This window comes from Gallinula chloropus (genome assembly GCF_964237585.1).
Source record: "Gallinula chloropus genome assembly, chromosome: 5".
Classification (NCBI taxonomy): domain Eukaryota; kingdom Metazoa; phylum Chordata; class Aves; order Gruiformes; family Rallidae; genus Gallinula; species Gallinula chloropus.
Window position 1 is genome coordinate 29,968,028 of NC_140090.1, and position 23,969 is coordinate 29,991,996.

Sequence of the window (23,969 nt, forward strand, 5' to 3'; positions counted from 1 at the left end):
TTTAACTGGTATTGTGTTTCCAAGACTGGATATGGGATCATATAAAAGGATTGTGGGTCAGATTATCTGAGTACTGAAGTTTGGCAATACTTTGAAACCTCTAAGCTTTTGGTATTGTCATAAATGCAACTTTACTGCACAAGATTCTGGTCTTCCAGCTATCTACCATGAAAATGTCTAGGTCATCTGAACTGTGTAGATGATGGAGGATTGGGTATTGGCTGCTACAAAATCAAAAATGATAAAACTACTGAAAGGTCTGCAGAAGGAAGTGTATTGGTTTTGAAAGCTCAGGAAGTTGAATTTGTGCTCTTTGCTTTTTATTCTCTTGCTTCACATAGTGCAATAATAGGTTCTGCTTTCAGGTACTTACATGTCTGCAGGTTACCCACTTCTGTCTGATTTTGCTCAGGGGGAGTATGTCTCTGCATTTCGACAAGCACCAAGACGGGAAAATGCTCTCCCAATAACCAATGCTGGGATGAGAGTCCTTTTTGAAGAAGGCACAGACATAATAAAGGACTTAAGCATTTTCTATGGAGGTGCTGTCTTGACTACAACCAGTGCAAAACAAACCTGTTGGACACTTATCGGAAGGTACAATTTTTCTGCCTTCTCTGTATGTCTGAGGGCTTGGGTGTATTTCCTTGGAGCATGATAGTACAGAAAGATTTCACTTGCCTGGCTGATGCCACATATGTTCAAGTGAGTGATCTGGTCAAACTTTAATGATGACTTTTCAGGATTGTTACAGTTTGGAGTCCGCATGTGAGTGCTACTCTAGTGTGAAGTATGCATGTGAGATAGGTGAATGACATATACATAATAAATTATGTGCCTGAACTCAAGCATTGATAGATGATGATATATGTGTAGATTTGATAATCCCCTAGTATCAATGTTCTTGAGTTCTTCAGTTTAGCTCTCATACATAGAAAGTTTGAGAACTTAAGATGTACCCAATAAAATTAGGAGCACAAGTCAAGCCTTAACCTTTTCAATATCTCTTCATCTACAAGATTCTGATAATCTCTGAAGTTAATCCCTGACATTCCATCCCACTTGGTAGCATCTTTGCAAGGTGTGGAGGGAAAAAAATTACAAATAGTTGAAGCAGTATAAACCCATTTATCTAAATGGAATCCCATCGAACCATTTAAATGTAACTTTTACTAGTTGAAGTACTCGTTACTTTTTGCTGCTTTACATGATTGAATTTTTTCTAACAGATTAATATTTTGATATCAAAGGCTGTGTAACTATGGAGAATTAACTGTGTTGAGATACCTCAAGGAAACAGCCTTTTCAGAAAATGTAACAACTGTCCAGCACTAACCGGATCCCCTGAAAGGATCTACAGTTTGCATCAGTATCTGCTTTTATTTAAATATAGGACAGTATCTGCAGAACAGTGATCATGCAACTGTTAAACCTGCTGTAAGGCTGTAATAGGTTTTACTCATTAAGTTATTCCTTTTTAAAAGGCTGGCATAGCACTCAGTTCCATTGACTTACAGAACCTCATTTCTGTGAGCAACGTTGACCCATGCTGTTTTCAACATTGCAGACCTTCATTACCATCAATATTTTGGCTCCACTGGGAGCAGGACTATGCCTGTGGTCTGTGGTACAAATGTATTATGGCAATTTGTAGTTATTTTTTTGAGTCCTGGTCTAAGTGTATCTATTATTTTTCCTGACAGACACTGGAATGAACAAATGTTGGATGAAGCTTGCAGGCTAGTTCTTAAAGAAATTGCTCTTCAAGGCTCAGCCAGTGGTGAAAAAGTAGACTATAAGAAAACTTTGCTAGTCAGTTTCTTCTACAGATTTTTCCTGGAAGTATTGCAGTCATTGAAGAAAGCGGTAAATTTGTTCTCCATATCTGCTTTTGTTGGTTTTTCTTTTTTCTGTCTGTTAATGCTTGCAATTTGTACAGTGTGCTAAACATTGGGGTTTAGCTCTATAGAAAAACATAAGCACTTAACTCCCAAAGGGATTGATGGAGAGATGCCCAGTGAACTTCTAGGTGCTCAGGTATCTTTAACTTGGACATTAGGCTATAAAAAAAAATTGAGCGATATTACTGCAACAATATGTCAGTATTGAGCTCCCAAGCTCCCAGTAGGGCATACATGAGGTCTTTGTCTGTGGTTCAAAACATAGATAGAAGAGTTGGAAAGCAACTGAAGGTGTTAAACCAACCCTCCTTATAGGAGTTGTTGGCTGGGAGAGGAGGGCTCTAAAGCTTAACTTCGTAGTGCATTCTAGGTGTAATTTACTTATTTTTGTCTTAACTCTGGTCTTACGAGAAAAAAAGTATTCTTTTTACCTTTGAATTTGATCTTGTTTGTTAGCTTTTTTAATCAGATTGTTCAAAATACAAGTTTTAGTAGTAACTCTCTTTCTTTTCAGGATCCTTGCCACTATCCTGGCATACCTATGGAATATGGGAGTGTCCTACAAGATTTCCAGACCAAAATGCCCTGGAGTATCCAAATATTCCAGGCAAGTGATTTTATTCTAAAATTGTTTTGTACTCTGTAAGAGTGGTTAAAAAGTCCTGGTTCAAGCATGACCCTTGCTGTGAAGCTCAGGTACAGGGCAGCAGCCTCTTAGAGGTGGATTTTAACTGTATCTCAATCAGAAAAACCTTATTTGTAAAAATAGACTCATATAGGTATACTCACTGCTTCTAAACAGTTCTGAAAAGATAGATATGCTGAACAAACTCCATTGCCATACTGCTTAAATGTGGTATGTTGCAGTGTGTAACCCAACTGGAAAAAAATATAAGAAAATAAAAAAAAATTGAAAAGCTGAAGTCTATAGCTACCACTATAGTGTACTTGTCTCAAGGTAACACTTTTCTTAAGATTCGAGAGGGTTCCTAGCTCTTACCTTAGATTTAGAAATCAGGATGGAGTTTGTGATGGCTATCCAATCAAATTAACAACAGTGTTCAAAAAGTCAGTGGTAGAGGGAAGCAAAGAGCTGGGAATAATTCAGAAATTATCAGAGCTTCATGACACCAATCAGTAAGGGAGGAAACGCTCCTACTGAAAAAGCAGTACTGTTTGTATCACTTTGATGTAAATGATTAAGGAAAAAAAATTCAAGTAGACAAACATGTGCAAGGTTCTTGGAAAGCTTCTTTAGAGAAGTAATTAAAAAAATACCCAGGTGCAGCAAGTCAGGTCCTGCATCTGTGTCAGTTTTCAGTACCAAACCTAAGGATGGTAAATATTAACAGTTGTTCCTTCATCTGATTGTTCTGATCACTATAAGAATAATGTGACTATTCTTTTTTAACTGTTTGGGGGTGGGGGCTGTATTGTTGACTGTACAGGACATAGAACCAAATCAGTCTCCCCAGGATCCTGTAGGACGGCCCGTTATGCACCAGTCTGGAATTAAACATGCCACTGGTGAAGCAGTTTATGTCGATGACCTTCCTTCTCTGGATGGGGAGCTCTTCCTGGCTGTCGTCACTAGTTCCAGAGCTCATGCTAAGATTGTGTAAGTGTTCAAAGTGTATCTGAACAAATTGTTATTATGAATTGTTGTCTGAGATTTTGAGAGCAGAGTTATGTGTATATAGAACAGCATGCCTGATAACCACACTGGCTTAGGTGCTGGAAGCAATATTCTTGCTCCAGTAGAAGGTTCTGTTTGGATTTTAAGTATCTCATTCCATATTACTGTACTGTTACATTTGAACTGCTTCTGGTCTGTGAGCCAGCCTGGAGCTAGCTTAGATGCCTCAACTGAGTGCTGAGCTGTGCAGCACAAGTGGGCACCAAAACCCGGCTTTACCAGCATAGCTTTGAAATCTCAACTCCATTATGAAATAAGAAAATTGTTCAAAATGTAGGAAGTAGTTCAGCAACAAGATAGCAACACTCATATGAGGCCTTAGAGAAGAGGAAGATGGGAAGAGGATTTTATTTTTAAAGAAATCTGGTTTCACTTATCACAAAGTCACAGAATCACTAGGCTGGAAAGGACCTTTGAGATCATTGAGTCCAGCTGTACCCATCCTCTCCTAAACCATATCCCTGAGCACCTCATCTTGTGTTTTTATACTGCCAAGATACACCTATTTGTTTAACATTCAGGCACCAAAAGGCACATTTCCAAATTGTCTGCACAATATTCTGATGGCTTATGCAGGTGGCCTGGTCAAGATTAATTGTCATGACAGAGAGGACTGGAGCTACTAGCTATAGAATCCTGGTTACATTTCCCGGGTTATTCTTAAGTTGGTGATAGTGTGCTGGGTTTGGATGTGTTCTTTTTGGAACCATCAAGGAGCTGACATCACCTGCATACCTTGGTGTCCAGAAAAGATACCTGTAGATCTACTGGGATCTTGATGGCTTGTAAACTAGGTGCTGTCAAAACACGTCATTCTCGTAGACCTTGTGCAGTTCTTTCTGATTGTTCTAAACCCAGGTATTCCCATTCATTCTCCATTTATACTGGTCTCGCTGTTTCTATTACAATTCTCTACATGAACTTTCCATTTGTAGATGCTTATTTGTGTCAGTTTGATATCTGTGTAGGCTGTGAGGTCTTAGAAAGTTGCATTGCAACATTACAGTTATGAAGTGATATTTTTATCAGATAACTGCAGTTCATGCAATCTGATGGGTCAATAATTTCCCTGTTGCATCTAGAGCATTTCCTAGAAATGAAGCAGGTTAGTAGACTTTTAAATTGCCTTTGACCTGAATGCCTTCACGTGGCAAAGATAGAAGGAAAAGACATCTGAACCTATGAGCAGATCCTGGCAGTACAGGAAACATACCTCTGTATTCTGTTCTGTTCCTCTGCGCAATGCTCTGTAAAACTTATGAATTAACACTTCTCTCTTCCCATATCCCTCTCAGATCTATAGATGCTTCGGAGGCTCTAAAAGGACCAGGTGTGTTCGATATCATAACAGCTCAGGATGTACCAAATACAAATGAGTTTTACTACTCCAGTGATCCAGAGATTGTATTTGCAAGAAACAAGGTATGATTTAAACTGATTTTCTTAATTTTTACTATTTTTCTTTGGTTTTTTATAATGAAATTTTACTTTTCTTAAATTTCTGGATTTTATGTACATCAGGGAATCATTTTAGGTATATAACAAGGCAAATTCTTACAATTTTTTTCCTTGCTACCTTTTGAATAGCTGATGTGCATTATATTTTACCTAGAGAAAAAATAATATATAAATCAGAAGAACACAGATTAAACCCCACAAAATCATCTGAGTTGTCGGAAGAGTACATTTCCTTGCAAATTAGGGTCCAAAATCACTTATTTTTTCAAATACTTTATTTTCCTTGGTTCCTCAGTTATAATGATATTTCTAATAATGTGTTAGCTTCATGAATGATCTTCAAAAATACTAAGGTATCAAAACAATCAAAACAGAATTCTAAAAAGGTTACATGAAAGAATATTAGCAGCACATGGAGTCCTATTAAGTGATGTGAATTCTGTTAAGTGATGTGTATTTCACAGGTGATTTGTGTGGGTCAGATTGTCTGTGCTGTGGTTGCGGATTCAGATGTTCATGCCAAACAAGCAGCTGCAAAAGTGAAGATAGAGTATGAAATGCTGGAACCAGTGATCTTAACAATTGAGGTACTAATAATTTCTTGCTTTTTTGTTATTTTATCTAAACAATTAATAGAAGAAACAGTTCACATTCTTCACTTGCTTTTAAAACATGTTTTTCTAAGTAAACAAGGTGAATATGAACATCCAGTTAACCCGTGTCTCAGGCTCCCTATAAATAACTTTTGACCACTTGTGGTAGACAGACAAGTCTCAAATGTATTAAGGTCCCACGAGTTTCATGATAATAAACAGAAGACTAGAAAAAGAGCTCTCTTAATGTTCCCAGTGAGGAAAATGCAATGCGCATGCTGGTTGTTTATAATTCTCTTGATGGTTACTAGTTGGTACATCAACATATAAATATATATATATATTGGCTTAATGATTTGCTCCTGATTAACTGTAGCATTTTGTGTGTGTTGTCAGGGTAGTAAGCCAACAAAATTAGGCTGGAGACATAGGAAGCGTTGGGGGAGTGTGAGGGGAAAGATGTCAGGGATATAGAACGTTTTAGAAATGCAATATGGAAGTCATAGGGGAAATGAACTTACACTGGGTTATTGGGATGAGTGGAAGTAAGACACATTTGCAGGGAACCAGCATTAGTCCTAGTAATTACCTTGCACCTTGTTTCCATAATGCATGCAGGGTGTAACAGAACACACTCTTTGTATAAAAATAGAAATACTCCCTTTTTAAAGACTGAACATTTTTACTAATAATTCGTTACAGTTGAAACACCAACGAAGTCTTATTAAAGCAAATCATACATAATAAAGAGATTCTACTTTTACTTGGGTGTTTTGATCTCTTTCCCTCTTAATGGCATCACTCTTTGGATGATGTGATTGCATTCTTATTCTGTGCTAAATGTGTGGAGAGGAAGAGCAGGTTGAATAAACTGAATGCGTTTCCTTCAGAAACTGCTCTCATCAGTAACACAAAGAGTCTCTGGAACTGAGTACACAAACTTCAACAATCACAGTAAAGTGATGAAATACTTTGTGATGAAATTCATTGACTTTGATAGCTGATTGATTAAATCTCTGAAGAGAATGGTATTTCTTCTGAGACCAAAATGCCACAACAAGCCAAGAACCTTTAAAATACTTCAAAAACGAATTCTCTTTTTCTCCACTGCAGGAAGCTATAAAGCACAACTCATTCTTTGAGCCAAAAAGAAAATTAGAACAAGGAAATGTTGATCAAGCGTTTGAAACTGTTGATAATATAATTGAAGGTAAGCTGCAGAACACATTTGGTGAGCAGTTGTTAGCAGTATTTGGGGTTTTCTGTCTGTTTTTCCCAGTTGTACCATATAGCCATAGACCTGAGAAAGCTCTTGGTCACCTGGAAGAAAGTGTGGTTAAACCTAGTGATCTTGTAGCCCAGCTACTACATTCAAGCTTTCTGAATCCTCTGTCTTTGAAACAGAATCACAGAATAATTAGGTTGAAAGGGGGATCATCTAGTCCAACCTCCTGCTTAAAGCAGGTCCAGTTAAAGCAGGTTACTAAGGGCAATATCCAGTCGGATTTTTAATATCTCCAAAGACAGAGATTCCATGGCCTCTATAGGCGCCTCTTGCAATGCTTGACCACTTTCATGGTAACATTTGGTTCTCTTATATCAAGTCGGAATTTTGTGTGTTCATTACCTCTTATCCTTCTACTGCGCATTTCTGAGAACAGTCTGGCTCCCTTTTCTCTACATCCTCCCATTAGGCACTTGTAGACAGCAATAAAATTTCCCCCTAAGCCTTTCTACTTATGGATTGATAAATCCAGTTCTCTCAGTCTCTTTATCATACATCCTCTGTATAGACCTGACCATCGTGGTGACTGTCTTCCTGGCCTGGTCCAATATGTCCGTGCTATGTTTCATATTGTGATTGCTTATAGGCAGTATTGTTCCACTGTTAATCAAGTTCTGCTGGTCCCCCTGGAAGAAGACTAATTTAATCGTACAAGGAGTTTCATATATCTTTTTGTTTTAGATGTTGCTCCTTCATACAAGAAGCATTGGAAGATTTGACATCAATTAGCATAATTTATACAATGATCATGGTTCTTTCCTGGTTCATTTCTTCTGTCCTTTTCCCTCAGTAATACTTTTTCCCTTTGAATCAGGGGAGATTTGCATTGGAGGACAGGAACACTTTTACATGGAGACTCAGAGTGTCCTTGTTGTTCCGAAAGGAGAGGATAAAGAAATGGATGTGTATGTGTCAACGCAGCATCCAGCAATTATTCAGGTAATACATAGCATTCTGAGAGCAACTGATTGAACCTGTGACAACAAGCTTTTTAAGCTTGGTTTTCAATTTCCTCTCAACAGTTTAGAAGCAGTATGAACATGAAATTACACATCTGGATTATCCAACAACAGCTGCTTTGTAGTATTGCTGTGTCCTGATGAACACTGACACCTACACTGTGAGCATAAGGAGGAAGTAAAAGTCTTTTTTGCCCTTTGAAAAGTACCTCATGTCCCCAAGATTACAGGCGTGAAAAACTCCTTGTGGAGTGCTGAGGCTCCTCCATCCCCATATAGCTTTCCACTGTGGTAAGGAGCAGTAGGCACCCTGTGGATTCAGAGTCTCAAGAGTTTGATCAATTCTAATAGCCGTAGGTGAGACTGCTGCTCCACGCCGAAGTCATAATCATACAGTATTTGGGGTTTGAAGGAACCTTTAATGATCATCTAATCCACTCCCCTGCCATGGACAGGGTTATCTTTCACTAAATCAAGCTTCTCAAAGATGTGTTGAACCTGACTTTGGACACTTCCAGTGATGGGGGATGTCCACAACTCCTCTGGGCAATTTGTTGCAGTTCCTCACTACTCTCATTGTAAAAAATTTCTTCCTTAAGTCCAGTCTAAATCTACCCTCTTTCAGTTTAAAACTGTTCCCTCTTCCCCTGACAGTACAGGTCTTGGTAGAAAGCGGGGTTTTGTTTCTTATATGCCCCTTTGATATATCAAAAGGCCACAATAAGGTCTCCCCACAACCTTCTCCAGGCTGAATAACTCCAATTCTTTCAGCCTGTCCTTACAGTAGAGGTATTCCATCGCTCTGATCATTTTCATGATGGTAAATGGCAAAGCAAATGTTGACTTAGCATATGATCTACAAAGAAATAACTGTGGTGCATGAAACTGGTAGTATTTCTGACTCAACTATGGAATTTTGCTTTCAAAGCCCAGTTCAGCTCCTTTCATCAATTCCATTGCTATTATATTGCCAATAGCCAGGAAGCATAAAGAACTTTGTGTTTGAGAAAATGCTTTTAAGCAAGACTATTCCTGACACTAGAGAAACCTTAAAATCAAAGTTATGATCTTAGAAATAAAAATAATAAAAACTGTATTCCAATCCCTTTTTTTCTTATACTTGAAGCTTCTTACTGTTTCAACAGTGAAATCCAAGGGTGTTATTCTTCACTTCTGTCCATTCTGGCCACTTTACAGTCTCCATCATAGAGATTTGAAATGTGCACGCTGCTGAGAAACTTCTGCAGAACCTTTTCTAGAGAAGATTTTTATTTCAGAACCTTACTTTTAGGTTCAGTTTGAGTTGGCATAAAAGATTGAAACTGTTTTTACAGGAGATGGTAGCTGCAAGTTTAGGCGTTCCAGCCAACAGGATCATGTGCCATGTTAAACGAGTTGGTGGAGCTTTTGGTGGGAAAATCCTGAAAGCTGGCTTACTGGCATCAGTTGCTGCAGTGGCAGCAAACAAGTAAGTGAAGTGTGTGTGTATTGGGATATGAAGAGAAAATGGGGTGAACAAATTTTGCAATTTGGCTAAAATGATTTCTCCTTTCCCAAGGTTGCTAGCCAGAGAGACGTAAAATCCCAGTATTCACATTGTGTAAGACTGTTCAGTGTATTTCTTAGGGGTTTTTGTTAGATGATTTACGTTAAGTAGCTCTAGCCTCAACTGGATTAATGTCACTTGAAGAAATTTATATTAATATGTGAGAAATATTCTTCAAATGTTTGAGCATTTCAGAAGGCCCAGTCCTTAACTACTGAGGTTTTATATGTGTATTTAGAACATGACATTAACCATCCTGACGTGAACTTCACTGGCACAGCACAATGCAGAAGTTCATGAGTAGATCTGCTTTTAAGAATAAGTAGTTACACAGTTAAGTCCCAAACCCCTCTCAGTCAAAATTAGATTAAATCTATTAGGCATTATGCTTTTGCTAATGTTATAATTAGTTTGGAAACCTTAACACATATAGCTCTAGCCAAATTTGGCAGGAAAATATTGGCAATCAGCTGTCAGGGGATAGTACCTCTTTTATAAGCGTATTTGCTTATAAAATTTGCAGCAGAATGCACATCAGGCTACATCCTATCTTAGCCAAAGTAATCTTGTAGTCTGAGTGGTTAGCTCAGTACGTGTTTTCTTACTACTGTTGTAGCACACACTGCCCTTGATTATTTTTGTCATGTTGTCTGTGTTTTGGATTGACCAGGGCATGCTAAAACCATTATAGTTTCAATAATCTTTTTTTAATTATTAGAACCATATTTTACATCTTATGTTCATTTTTTCAAAAGTTACAATTTTAAATGGCATATGCATTTGTAGAATAATTTCTGTATTTTTATTATCAGTGTTTTGGTTTTATTCACGGCATTCTATTTCAGTACAGCTCTAGCTAAGAGGCGGCTACTGCTTGCCTAAGGTTGAAAGCTGACTGCTGTTAACTCACTGTTAACACTGAAATAACAATTTCTTCAGAAGAGATTTACACTGAGTTATCTTGTTGGCTTTCAAGAGATTAATATTCTGACATGACTGTAAATGGAAAAATATGTGAACTCTGGACATGGCTTATTGCATATATTTAGGCCTATTAAAGTTAAGTTTAATCTAAATGCATGTTTATATGCATGGCTAGATCTGGATACAAGATGAACAGCATCTTGTTAACAGCTCTTATTTTGACTGAAATTTGACTTTTGTTGATTTAGAACCAACAGAGCAGTCCGTCTTATTCTGAGCCGAGGGGATGATATGTTAATCACTGGTGGCCGACATCCTTTTGTTGGTAAATATAAAGTGAGTGTCACGAGTTCAGTGAAAAAACGCCTGCCTGTATTCTGTGAATAAGTATTTCAGTGTTACTGATTAATATTTGTTCTATTAATAAAAATGAGTATTATCAATTTGATTTTAAAACAAAACTATTAGCCAGGAAACCAAGAGATAAAAACCCTTTCTCTGCTTGTGCCTCTATTTCCTCAGGATTTGGTTTGGTTTTGTATTTCTAGTCTCTTGATGTCCATTTCCTTCTATAGCTCTTTCTGTCTGTTTTTCTGGGAATTGTAAGTATGTAAGCTCAGACTTCTTCTGCAGAGCTTTATTTTAAACAATCCATATGGTTAGGTTGCCACAAAGAGGAGCAGCTAGATTTTCACAGAAACAACATCACACAGGAAAACTTACCCTGTGGAGGAAATTAATCTCGTCCCTGCTCATGCACTTTCATCAGTCATAACTAGTCATTAGGACAGCTTCTGCCTTCTTTTCTGTGTCTACTAAACAGGTAAAGTAGCGATTCTGTGCAAAGCTGAAATCAGAACTCAGTAGTCTTGGTGACTATTAAGCAGATATTCTTTATTGCAATGCTGTGCACACAGGGATCACTCCTCCTAGTGTGTACCAAATAAGTTAGTTGCACAGCTTGTATCAGGTTATGGATACATATTTATGACCTTTCCGGGAAACAATTAACGTAATTACTTTTTCAGGAACTCATTATTATAAATTTCCACCCTTTCACACATGTGTACTATAGTCCTTAGGTGCTCTTCAAGGACCCTGGTGGTCATTTACTTTATCCACTCATGTTCATCACCATGTTTTTGCCATGAACTAGAGCCCTTATCTTTCCCTTTTGTTTACCAGAGCCGCATGACTGGTCTCAGGGCTCCTCGTAGCCTTGAGTTTTCTTGTTCCCGAAGATAGTCCCACTTGAAAGCTTACAATGTGCTAATGCACATGTTCCATGGTACCATTGCTGCAAAATAGGTTACTAATATTTACAAAAGTCTAGACATTACGTCTCCATTAGATTCATTGCTGCATAGTATGTTGTTGATATTTACAAAATCCTAGACAGTAAGTAAGTCTCTATTCGATTCAGCCTTCAGTAAGAGAGGTTTTATGCTTTCCTAAAGTAGGATATGAGCTGTAGCTCATATTGAAAATTTGGGAACTATTAGTGGCAACAGGTGAAGAGAGACATGAACTAAAGATAATATCGCTTTGTTAAGAAAAACAGATTTCATATTCCATCCGCCAGACACTATTCTTACAGTCAGAGTGGGAGCTGACTTTGTCTACAGTGAACATTCCTGATGACACACTTACCAGCCACCTCAGGCAATACACAGGAGACCACTGGGCTTCCCTACTTCTTCCATTCCCAGCAGGCTGTTGTTGCTTATTATATACTGTACCTACAGAGATCACTGATGCCAGGTGGGAAAGCCAATATCTTGGGAGTATGCTTTCTTTTTCTCTTGCCCTTCTATAGTTTCTGTGAATGCTGCTCAGAAATTAATAATTCAGTATGACCCTAGTTATGTGGGATACATTAATTTTCAAATATGCGAGCACTGAAGAAACAAACAAGTGCCAAAAATCTAAATAGGTTATTGTTGATCCTTCTAGGTTGGCTTCATGAATGATGGTAGAATCAGAGCTGTGGATACCAAGTATTACATTAATGGAGGATGCACCCCTGATGAATCTGTCTTGGTAAGGGTTTTATGAGGTGATGAATCTTATAACATGGAGGAATCATTAGCTGGAAAATGATGAAGGCCAAATTCCCTTGTGCATGTATTGTTAATCATACAGTCTTCTGATGTAGGGACTGTGGTTCAGTAAAGAACTATACTACTTTTTCATATTTTACTATGCATTCACTTAATAAACGGTTTCTCAGGCTTATTTTTCCATTATAAACATGTCAACTAACCATTTATTCCTTTTAAAATACACAGAACCTGCATTTGTGCCTGCCGAAAGCTTTATGTCTACAAGACTGCGAAGACCTTTCTTAGACTTCAGAAAATCCATAGTGATAGCTCTCCTGTTGCTATCTCAATTCATTTCTGTACTGTGTCTTCAATTTATTGTGCTGTATGCCTCAGGTCCTCATAGGGCTGCACTGTATGTAATCAACATGCTTTAATATCAGTCACTAGCTCTTCATGCTTGCATAGGCTATTCTAGCTGTAACTGGAATGTTTGTTGAGGTTACTACCCCTCATCTCCTTGTCATTTTCCCCCATGGATGTTTTCTGCACTCTGAAATCTGTCTGTGTAACTTCCCATGCTATTGCTGTCTAATCTGTTTCTGAAAAATACACTGCAGGAGAAACATGAATAACGTATGTATGTGTGCGTAAGAGTTTTCTTACTACCTGTGATGGACAGAAAAACAATTCTAAAGTTAATTGTCTCAAGTTAAGGTGTTTATGAGATGAGGAAGATTTAAATGAGAATTTGAAAGAAGCACTGCTCTGAAATTTAACTATACCTCTTTGTCCCCTACCCCAGGTAGCAGAAGTATCCTTGTTAAAAATGGACAATGCATACAAGATTCCCAACCTGAGATGCTGGGCTTGTGCTTGCAAAACAAACTTGCCATCAAATGTAGCATTCCGAGGGTTTGGCTTTCCCCAGTCAGGACTGGTGACAGAAACCTGGATAACAGGAGTTGCAGATAAAACTGGTTTATCACCGGAAAAGGTGACAATGTGAAGCTGTCTTCTCTCTTCAGCTGAGGTCAATGTATTTGGAAAGTTTAAACCCTTTAGATTAGCTCAACTGTTTGAACAAGTCTTTTCTAATTCAAACATAATTTGTGCTAAAAGTCATAATTTTTTTTACTGGTGTCTGTTTGAATGAATAACATGCTCTTAAAAACTGAACCAAGCTGTCAATTGTTAAAAAAATCATACAATGATCTTGTCTACTAGTGCCTCAAAATAGTCAGTCTTCCTTTAACAGGATTGTGTGATAGCTGTTCATTTTATTATTTCAGATTAGGGAAATAAATATGTATAAGGAGAACGATCAGACGCACTTCAAACAAAAGCTTGATCCACAAAACTTGATACAGTGTTGGAATGAATGTATGAAGAAATCTGCATACTACAGTAGGAAAACAGCTGTCAATGAATTTAACAAACAAAATTACTGGAAGAAAAGAGGGATTGCCATTGTACCAATGAAGTTTCCATTCGGACTAGGCACACGTTATCTTTCTCAGGTTGGTTTCTTTAAAGAGTGAGAGAGCTAAGCTTTTTTTTTTCTGTAGAAGATGACAGTTACTCTGCCTTAGGATACAGGGTTATGCCCTGAGGGCTGCAGTAGCTTCCAGCTCTCTTCTAGCTGAGATCAAAGTTGTTTGGTTTTGAGGACCCAGGCAACTTGGGCCCAGCATACTTGAAGGCCAGTCCCATCTCTTGTGGTGTGGTATTTTGAGTTGAAAACTTTTACGAAAAATTTTCAGAAGGCAAAGTGTTCACTGGATAAGTTATCCTTTCTAGAAATAGCTCTGAGCTTACTCTTTCTAACCAGGGGTTATATGAGATGCTATTCTTAAAGACTTAATGCTTTGATATCATCAAAAATTAAATATAAGGAAGACGAGGACAGCAGTAATTTGGGGGCTTATATTTTGTTTAATGTAGGTGTCCAGTACTTCTGGAATAGCATTTTATCAATTGAAAATTAATTAACTGGCTTATATCAAATGGGCTGTGTCTGTTTCACACTAAAGTCACAGGACCTTTGTAGTCTACGGTGGTACTTCCAACTGTGTCCAGGAGGAAAATCTCAGTCAAAATTTTCCTGCCCAACCCATGTGGTTGAAAAGCCCATGTCCAAAAGCTTTCAAACATTATTGAGAAAATGGAACTTGAAGCAATTTGCAGGTACCATCACTACTGACAGAGGTGTTCCATCTTATTTTGAGCTGTTGAGATAATGTTGCCAGTTGTAGTTTTATTTCAGCAACAGGAAGAACAGTTCTCTAAGAATTTGTATCTTTTCCTTTGAAGTTTATTGTAGAGAAAGAACAGGGACTAGCATTCTGAATTTTGCCTTCTATTCAGAAGCATTGAACAGATGAATTTAAGTACATTTCAAAGCTGTAATTTCTTTGATTCAGCAGTTCATCACTGTATATAACACATTTCTCACTAGTCTAATCTTGTGTGGTTTTTTTTTTAGGCTGCTGCTCTGGTTCATATTTATACTGATGGATCTGTGCTTCTGACACATGGTGGAATTGAAATGGGGCAGGGTATTCATACAAAAATGATCCAGGTAACAAATGATTCCGACAACACCTTGAGTTTTATCTGTCATGCAGATAAACAGCATGAAGGTTTTCTTCTTGGTTAGTTAGTGTACCAGCAGAACAGTTTATTTATCAGCATAGCCACTGCTTATTTGCACTGATAGAGTTAGAAAGCAGAGATCCTTTCATTAAGTTGTAAAGACAGCAGGAAGGAAAACCAGGTTTTATTCTTCCAGTTGTATGAGAAGAGACATAAGATTTTTGGGGGCTGATCCCATAAAATACATGGTAAAAAAAAAAAGACAGTATTCAGATTAATATATATTCCAGACAGTTTTGTTATGATCATAATTGAGAGACAGATATGTAAAGATATTTATCAAGTCAGTGAAAGCTTGGGATCTGGGCCTACCTAATTTGCTCAAGTCATGCAGGATATAACTGCAAGATCAGGAACCCAATGAGATGAGACTCAATCCAGAGTTTGAGTACAACTAAAGCATTGCCTTTCTCTGTCCCTTTGTACTGACAAACTGGGCAGAATTATTTAAGCTGGAGGTTGCAAGAGGACTTGCTAAAACTTCGTCTTTCCTGGTATCACTGACTTCTAGCACATACTGGGAGTGTTTAAAATGTTTCTAAAACAGAGAAGAATATGTTCATATGTTCTTACTGAAACAGGTTGCTAGTCGGGAATTGAACATCCCCATGTCATCTATTCACTTCTGTGAAACGAGCACAACAACTGTTCCTAATGCATGTGCCTCAGTAGGATCTGCAGGGACAGATGTCAATGGCATGGCTGTGAAGGTAAGAAGTAGTATTTAGTTTAACAAAACACCCTATCCCTCCTAGTACTTACTACTTGCCAATCTTTAAGCATTAGTGATCTCACAAGAATAAAGTTTGAGATTACTAATAATATTACTGCAGATTGCCAAGCAGAAACATGACTTGTTGATGGTTAAGAGTTTTCGGAATATTATCTGAGCTTTCTCCAAAAGGCTTTTATTTGATGAAATCCTAGTCCCATACAAATTTCGTTTCCTGTTCTAAATCTACTGATCCATGCACATTCCAGCCCTTATAACTTAACCCTTTATAAGGTTTGTACCTGTGCAGTTAAAATGACACCTGTTACCATACATTTTCAAACAAGGTGACAATAAAGCATGTACTAATTAAGTGCTAGCTAGAGCATATCTTGAATAATACCAAACACGTATGTGTTGTCTTTGTGTTATGTTCTCCTGACATGTCACCAGGATGCTTGCCAAACTCTTCTGAAACGCCTGCAGCCTATCATCGACAAGAACCCAAAAGGGACCTGGAATGATTGGGTAATACATGTAAATCCTAGTAAATGTGTCTGTGCGCTTGCAGAAACTGTAGTATATGCGTTGTAGTCTGTTACCTGTCTGCTCAGCCTAATAATACTACAGTTCAAAACTGCAGAAACAGGTTCTTTCAAGGTGGATTGTAGGTACTTGGTTTAGATATGTGGGAAACAACCCTCAGATCATATCTAGTTCAAAAGGAGGGGAAGCTGTCTGTGAAGTCACATTTGGAGGTGCAAGCATAGAATCAGCTTTATTACACACGCTCGTTACTGCTTAAACACCGTCCTCTAAAGGGAAGCTCCCCAATGACCACTTAGCATGGGTCTCTAAATTGCATTAAAAACACTTAATTAAGTGCTTCTCTTTTCCCAGGCTGGTGTTCAACAGTCTCCTCCAAGTTCCCATTCACTCCCAGGTTCATGCATATTTTGCTGTTCCAGATTCTCACTCTACACACACTCCCATGTTCTTTGTTTAACCATTGCTTCTTGGCACGTTGACTGGACCAGTCTTATCAAATACGCTTCCATTCTCTACAGGCACTGAAGTTTCTATATAGCAAAAAATACCAGTATGTGCAATAAATGACCCACCCCAGCTGTAGACAAGCTGTCTACAAAAGATTGTCTAGGTGTATGTGTACTGTGTCAGTTTTTCTCCATGTCAAGTCTTAATTTTTACCAAATCAATAAAAAGAAGCCTTCTCAACTTCTTTCTTCCATCTCTCACATATGCAGTATATTACAGAACTGCAAGAAAGATAGTGGGAATCCTTGCTCCCATGGCTCTAATATGTAATTAGTTATATTAGTTACATTTGCAGTGGAGTAGTACAGAAGTAGTGCTAAAGCCATTTATAGAAATGGCCCCTGGCTGATGCCCACTTGAAAATGGAATAGAATTTTAGGGCTAGAAACAAGGTTTGTTGGGGTTTATTTAATAGAAAATCTCTGCAATAATATCAACTATTTTATGAATATATCATTAAGAATCTGTCTTTATATATTTAGGTGTTAAAAGGAAACTTGTTATGTCTTCTTACACAGTATTGCTGATTATCTGTGGCTTAATGGAAAGGACAATCCCTGCCTTGGGGCATTTACAGATCCAGTACACATGGGTGTTTCTTCTCAAGTGATTAAATACTATAATAATTGTGAAAATGTAAACACTTCCTTGGCATTAGTAATGTTGGAATACATGTGGTAACTTGATAACTAACAGCCATGTATGCAAAGATAAAATCCAGTTCTGCTGTAGTAGGTGCCAGATAAATTTGATTAATTCAGACACACCCAAAATATTAACAGAAATGGCTGACCTAAGAACGTATGTTAATATATGCAGAGAAGTCATTTTATATCTTGCAGATTCATTAAATTACAATCATTAAAAACAAAATAAAACCCCTAAACCTTCTTGACTTGTAAACTGAGTAAAGCTAACATAAGAATCACTTAAAGGAAATAGATTTAGGACTTCATACTGTCATTTTTTACTGCTGGCAGAAGAACGCTGCACAGAGCATTTCTCTTGTCAGCTGTCATTTTTGTGCAAATAGGTCATACAGGTCTTTTATCTTAGTGACTTACCAACCAGATCTGTTCAGTTGACAGAGGGACCTGTTTCTATTGAACTATTGAATAAGTAAATGTATATAAATTAAGGAAATATATGTATGCTGTGTTCGTAACTGACTCGTCCTTTGGCTTACCACAAACGCTGCTCTATTTTACAGGTTAAAGAAGCTTTTGAACAGAGTGTGAGTCTTTCAGCTACTGGTTACTTTAGGTAATATAAACTAACTTGGGAATCAGATACTAAGTGAAAGCACTAAGTGAAATCTAGAAGGGTACTTGGTGCTTACGTGAGAACTGGGGTTGCTCACTGACCCTAGTTTTGGAGTCACTGTTTTGACCTCTTTGCTTCTGGATGCAGAAAATTCCCATCATATATACTTCTAGATATGGATTTATTTGCAACAGCATGCTATTATAGGGCTCAGTAAACACAATGCCCACTGCTCTCTCTTGTGGTCCTTTTTCTTTTAATTCTTCCATGGTATCTGTAAAGAACCAGAAAGTAAAAATTCCTGTGCTACAACATGGGTGGGATTACAAGCAAAGCTTCTTCCTTAGCCTGCTATGCCTTAGATCTTCTCTCCACCAGTATTTACCTACTTATGAGTAACAACTTTTCACGTACTCAGTCCAGAGTAAGTTGAAGAGGCACTTTGTAAACCCTTACTTAAAACACCCAGAAAAGGCCAGACAAAACCTCACTTCCTGCTGTTAATTCTGTTCAAGTATGTTTTCTGCTTATGCAGCCTTTTAGGAATGATCAACAAAGTAATGATCAACAGTCATACTTTGCTATTGATACTTAATGGAGCCCAAAACCATCTGCAAATCCCTGAACTGATCTAGTTCTTACACAGGTCATACTCTCCATGTCCAAGAATCTCAAAGCCATCTGAGGTAGATGGGTTGTTAGAATCTGAATATGTGGATTTTGTGTATCCCTTTTTTCAATGCACAGTTCAATGCCCTCAACTATACAATAATTCTTTTACAGCACATTATTTAAAATATGTTCAATAAAAACATTTCAGTCATACATGGTCAGAAAATACGCCTTGGTCACATAGCTCACACTGTTGGGAGATACTGGAGGATAGTGAAAAGCAGTGTCTGTTAACTTACTCCATCAATCCTGACTCTTACAGTCTCCTCATTTAGTCCCTCTCCCTTCTAAGTAATTACACTTCTATTTCAATATTTAGGGTTTTATTCCATTCATTCTGTAGCCAGTTTCTGTAATTCTAAGTCTTTCATTTATCTCTTGTAATTTACTCTTTCATGGGTCCCTAACGGTTTTTCTCCCTTTTTCTGAATTCCCTTATGTGCTATTGCCTCGGCAACCATTACCTTAAATTTGTATTCTTTACTTGATTATAATTTCTTTAGTAGTATTTTTATGGGATTATGCTGGTGTTACTCTCATGAACTGAAACAGATTGCGTGTCTGCTAAATTTCGTATAAATACCAGCTCCATCAAACCTAAATTGCTAGTGCCTTCAAGGATTTCATAGAACTTACCTGCTGAGGTTTAAACCTGTTAACATTTTACTTGAAATAGTTTCAAATTTTCATGTGCTCATCTGCTTTGCTACGATGTAAGCATTCATTAATTTTCTTATTGTGAACTTTGTTTCTTCTATCAGAGGTTACAATGAAAACATGGATTGGGAGAAAGGGGAAGGAAAGCCATTCAGCTATTTTCTTTATGGAGCTGCTTGTTCAGAGGTTGAAATTAACTGTCTAACAGGAGATCACAAGGTAATTACTGAGCATCACGGAAGTTTTGTAAATTATGTTAATGAGGTCTGTATCACTGGGTGCTCCAGTAACGATTCAAGTTTTGCATTAGTCACCTGTTTTCACCTGATAGTAAATATATCAATATCAAATTCAAGTCAGAGGCAAAGCAGAATGAAAGCTATGCAATGTTAACCAGCTCTCAGCACATCTGTATTAGTGCCATGTGGGTTCACCTTTTGGGTCATGGCAGACATCCACCGTGTTCTTTGCTTGTTCTCTCCCTGTTTGCCAGCAAACAACTTACAGCAAAGCTGAATAGTGTATTCCCAGGCTTTTGACCATCTAGACAGTTAAATGTCATAGACTCTGGATCATATGCCCTCCATCTGTATTTACTTATGTAGGGATTTCCTTGGACAATGGGAAAAATCTGTCAGGGCTGTCTCTGGCTAAAATTCTGTTAACTTACACGCCCATTTTGCTTGCAATGAGTAATGGGAAATTACTCTGAAATTGTGTACATGGAGGGGCGTCTACCTTAGTATGTATTATTCCACTGAATACCAACTCTAACCCACATTATATTCTAATGCTTCTGCTCAGTGAATCTTTCTCAGTAATTTACATTTGAATTTTATTGACAGAACCTCAGAACAGATATTGTTATGGACGTTGGATGCAGCATAAATCCAGCTGTGGATATAGGACAGGTGTGTACCAAGAATTTCCTGATGCCTTATTTCTATTACACTGACAGGCTTATCTGAAGTGAAGATTATCTCATTACTTCAGCAAAGGTTAATTTTGTACTAGATGGTGTTGTAAGTAATAGATCATATTAGAAGATCCTTTACTTGTAGATTTGCCCCATTTGAATCAGTGTCAGAGCTTTGTAGATAAAAGTGAAGCTTGAATTTTACACCAGTGTTAATCTGTAGCACTTCCTATATATATATGCCCACTGTCTGCTGGACTTAAATCCTGTTTGTGACCTACAGACTACAAATTCTCCAGTTGTTTGACCTGCCTTCTCCACTTGATAGCAGGGAGACACCTTTCCTCATTGAAGGCTAGTTCAAGATCCCTTCACTTCATCATGAAAGCATTCATCTGCCTTGTATAAGAAAGGAGTGTGAAAGCTTTTCACATCATGGTAGCCCAAAAATGTTGAAGAATCCCATTAGACAAAGAGGAAAGAAAATGATCTTCTAACAGCTAGTGATACAAATTGGTTCTCGCCAAAGTTTTACCCATTTCAACAAACATGAGTTCATAAATGCTATTTCTTTTCTTAAAGATTGAAGGTGCCTTTGTTCAAGGCATTGGTCTGTACACAATGGAGGAATTAAAATACTCTCCAGAAGGAGCCCTCTACACTCGGGGTCCAGATCAGTATAAGATCCCTGCTGTTTGTGACATTCCAGAAAAGTTCAGTGTTTCCCTGCTGTCATCCTCCCAAAATCCTTATGCCATCTATGCATCCAAGGTAAGCAAGACATCACAATCCAGATTAAAATGTTCAGTATCACAGCACTGTGTGAGGAGTATGGAATAAGGGTGGATTTGACCTCTTTGTGATAAGGAGCAAATGGGAATCTTACATCAGAACTAGTGAGAGGATGTCAAGCCTGCTGAGATATTTGTCCACAAGGAATTATAATGACTTCAGGATTTGTCTCATAGTAGTATCTCAGTTTTAATTTTGACTGGCAGTTATTCTAAATTTCAGTTTAGCAGTGAGCCAAAAATACTGTAAAATTAATAGCCAATATTTAAAGTCAGTGTTTTTAGCAAACTGGAAGCAGCTACATCAGAAGACTTTGTGTGATCTAAGCCTGCTTCCACTAAATCTAAGATAAACTTCCTTACCAAAGGAAAAACCACTTTTTGAGTCACTGACTTCTAAGATTTTTACTTGATATTTATATGGCATGTGTTCCTCTCATTTGCTCAAAACATACACCTATTTTAACTTTTTTTTTTTTTCCCCCCAGGGGTTAGGTGAGGCAGGACTGTTCTTAGGATGCTCTGTGTTCTTCGCTTTGAGAGATGCAATAACTAGTGTGAGGAGTGAAAGAGGACTGACAGAGACCTTTGCACTGAACAGCCCTCTGACTGCTGAACAAATACGGGCAGGCTGTGCAGATGACTTTACTAAGATGGTAATAAGAAGGTGGGGGAAGGGTCTCTTTGGGCATCTCTGGGTAGAAGTGCATACTGCTTTTGGCACCCTTGAATGGTGGGGTGCCTAATGATGTCTCCGGTTAGTTATGCCTTGTATACAGCAATATCCTATGTCTCCTTTCCTTGAAGGCTGCTTGTAACTGAAGTATCTGGTAACAGATCTCACTCACACAAGTTATTCCAGTAAATGGTATTCAAGCATCATGTTAGAATTTCCATGTTTCTGTATAATCCTTTCTTATCTGTTGAAATTTACATAACTTTTACAATCTCTTCCTTCTGTGAAGCCTCTTCCTTTCTTCATGTCAAGTCCTATAGAGGATTAAATAGCTCCTCTTACCAACATGCAGTGGGTTAGTAGATCAGCCTGCAAGTATCTGCAGTGTCCCTCCAGGTGTTTTCCCCCAGTGACTTGCACTGTGAAGCTGTCACCTCATTCTGGTACTCTTTGCTGTACCCACTGCTCTTTGGCAGATAAAATAACCAACTCTGAGTCAACGAAAGAAAAACAAACAAGGCAATACACTTCTTATACTGTCTATCCTTTATATTCCACATTTTATGTAACAGTACATTGTTGTCATGTTCCCACTGCTATTACAATTCTTTTCCTGTAAGTCTTTATTTAGTTTACAACATCTGTTAAGCAAGGTGCTTGCCAGGGTATAAGTCCATACTGTGTCCTGAGGCTCTGCCCTGTAAATTCTTGAGCTCTCACTCACAGATTGGTCCCACAGTATTTCTGCGGTCATGATGGGGCATCATTGGCCCGATCAATTGATCAATAGATTCATGGGCTTACAGTCATCACAGGAGCCTGCAGGAAGTGAAATCCACCAGTGCAGAGACCATGCTTCTCCATCCCTGTTTGGCCCTGACCCCAGTTATCACTGACCTTCCTTCCAGCCATCTTCCATAGAACACCCTGCTGAGTGATTTGCAGGCACTTGATATGGGCAGTATTGTGAGCTTGTCAGTCAAATAATATTAACAAGTAACTCTTTATTTCTTGCTTGTTCTCATAGGTACACAAATGATGAAACTGCTTCTTCTGCTCCTCGAGCCGCATCTGTGTGAGTGACAAAACAGAGTGCACAAGACCTGAACAGAATGGAACGAAATGAAAAACTGCTTTACTGCCCCAGTCAATACAAATCAACACACAGATAAATACTATTTTCTCATTTAAGAATAGAAGTGGCTATGAAAAATAAGTATGTTACATCTATCCTTATCTTCATTCTCTATCCAGTATATTCATTACAGTGCTTCACTTAAATTACTGCAATTCACGGCTAGAAACACATTTCCTGCATTTGAAGCATACACATTCAACAAGAAAAATGTGCTGAACAGCTCAGCTCAAATGGTTCAGGAGAAGAAAGTTAGGATGAAGTATAAAGGTATGTTAGATACCTTACAGCCACGTATTGCTTAACAACATAGGATAAATGATTTTTAATGCCTTCAGCTGATTTTCTAATTTATGTTTGAGCCTTATGGTGGGGTTTGAGTGCAGAGATCTTTTTCTGTTGAAGAATGGGAACCTTGTTTGTTGGATTCAGTCCCTTTTTGATCAGAAGTGATGCTCTGATTTGTAGTAAAGCTGTTTTAGATTATTTTGGCAGAGGTATCTCTGTGTTAAAAACATGTAAGAAACAAGTTACAATTTTCTTTTGCTATGCCAGGCAAATTGCAATGGCTGGCTTTACATGTACAGATTAATTCTATCCCAAAAGTTGGAAGACTCACTTAGTTGTAATTTCCCTCAGAAGCTTTCTTTTTCTCATGGAGCAAGCCAAAAGCCTCTGAACTTAATGGGAAAACTCACATGGAGTTCACTGTGCTTTGAATAGGAGACTGGATGCACCTGTCTCTGGCAAGGTTTCTTAGGCAGTGCTTGATCCTGTGCTCAGGACTGTATTGAGTCAGGAAAGTACAGTTAAGAGCTTTTATCCACTCTTGAGCACTCCTGTGATAAAGAAGATGGAAGAAACATAATGAGATCAAAGGATGATCTACAAAGATCAGCCATCTGATGCTGCTTAGGATGCAGTGGGATTTCACCACTCCAAAATGGTAACTGCTAGAGAAAACAGGAAAATATAAAGCAGCACTGGTAGCAGGAATTCTGGTGTTAACAAATTTGAAGTATGTAAATATTT

At 38.0% G+C, this 23,969-nt stretch overlaps 1 protein-coding gene across 1 annotated transcript in view; it reads left to right on the plus strand.

The window, feature by feature from the left end:
* The window catches only part of AOX1 (aldehyde oxidase 1), a gene marked incomplete at its 5' end in the record, with an annotated part of 81,917 nt that overhangs the window by 12,359 nt on the left and 45,589 nt on the right, over positions 1-23,969 (plus strand). Inside the window, 21 exon segments of the mRNA XM_084264559.1 lie at positions 413-597; positions 1,704-1,866; positions 2,416-2,508; positions 3,350-3,519; positions 4,893-5,019; positions 5,520-5,642; positions 6,762-6,858; positions 7,748-7,872; positions 9,227-9,360; positions 10,611-10,698; positions 12,316-12,402; positions 13,210-13,401; positions 14,890-14,985; positions 15,641-15,769; positions 16,225-16,299; positions 18,038-18,090; positions 19,524-19,638; positions 20,265-20,330; positions 20,918-21,106; positions 21,615-21,793; positions 22,830-22,877. Coding sequence (XP_084120685.1) covers positions 413-597; positions 1,704-1,866; positions 2,416-2,508; positions 3,350-3,519; positions 4,893-5,019; positions 5,520-5,642; positions 6,762-6,858; positions 7,748-7,872; positions 9,227-9,360; positions 10,611-10,698; positions 12,316-12,402; positions 13,210-13,401; positions 14,890-14,985; positions 15,641-15,769; positions 16,225-16,299; positions 18,038-18,090; positions 19,524-19,638; positions 20,265-20,330; positions 20,918-21,106; positions 21,615-21,793; positions 22,830-22,877 — 2,534 coding nt within the window.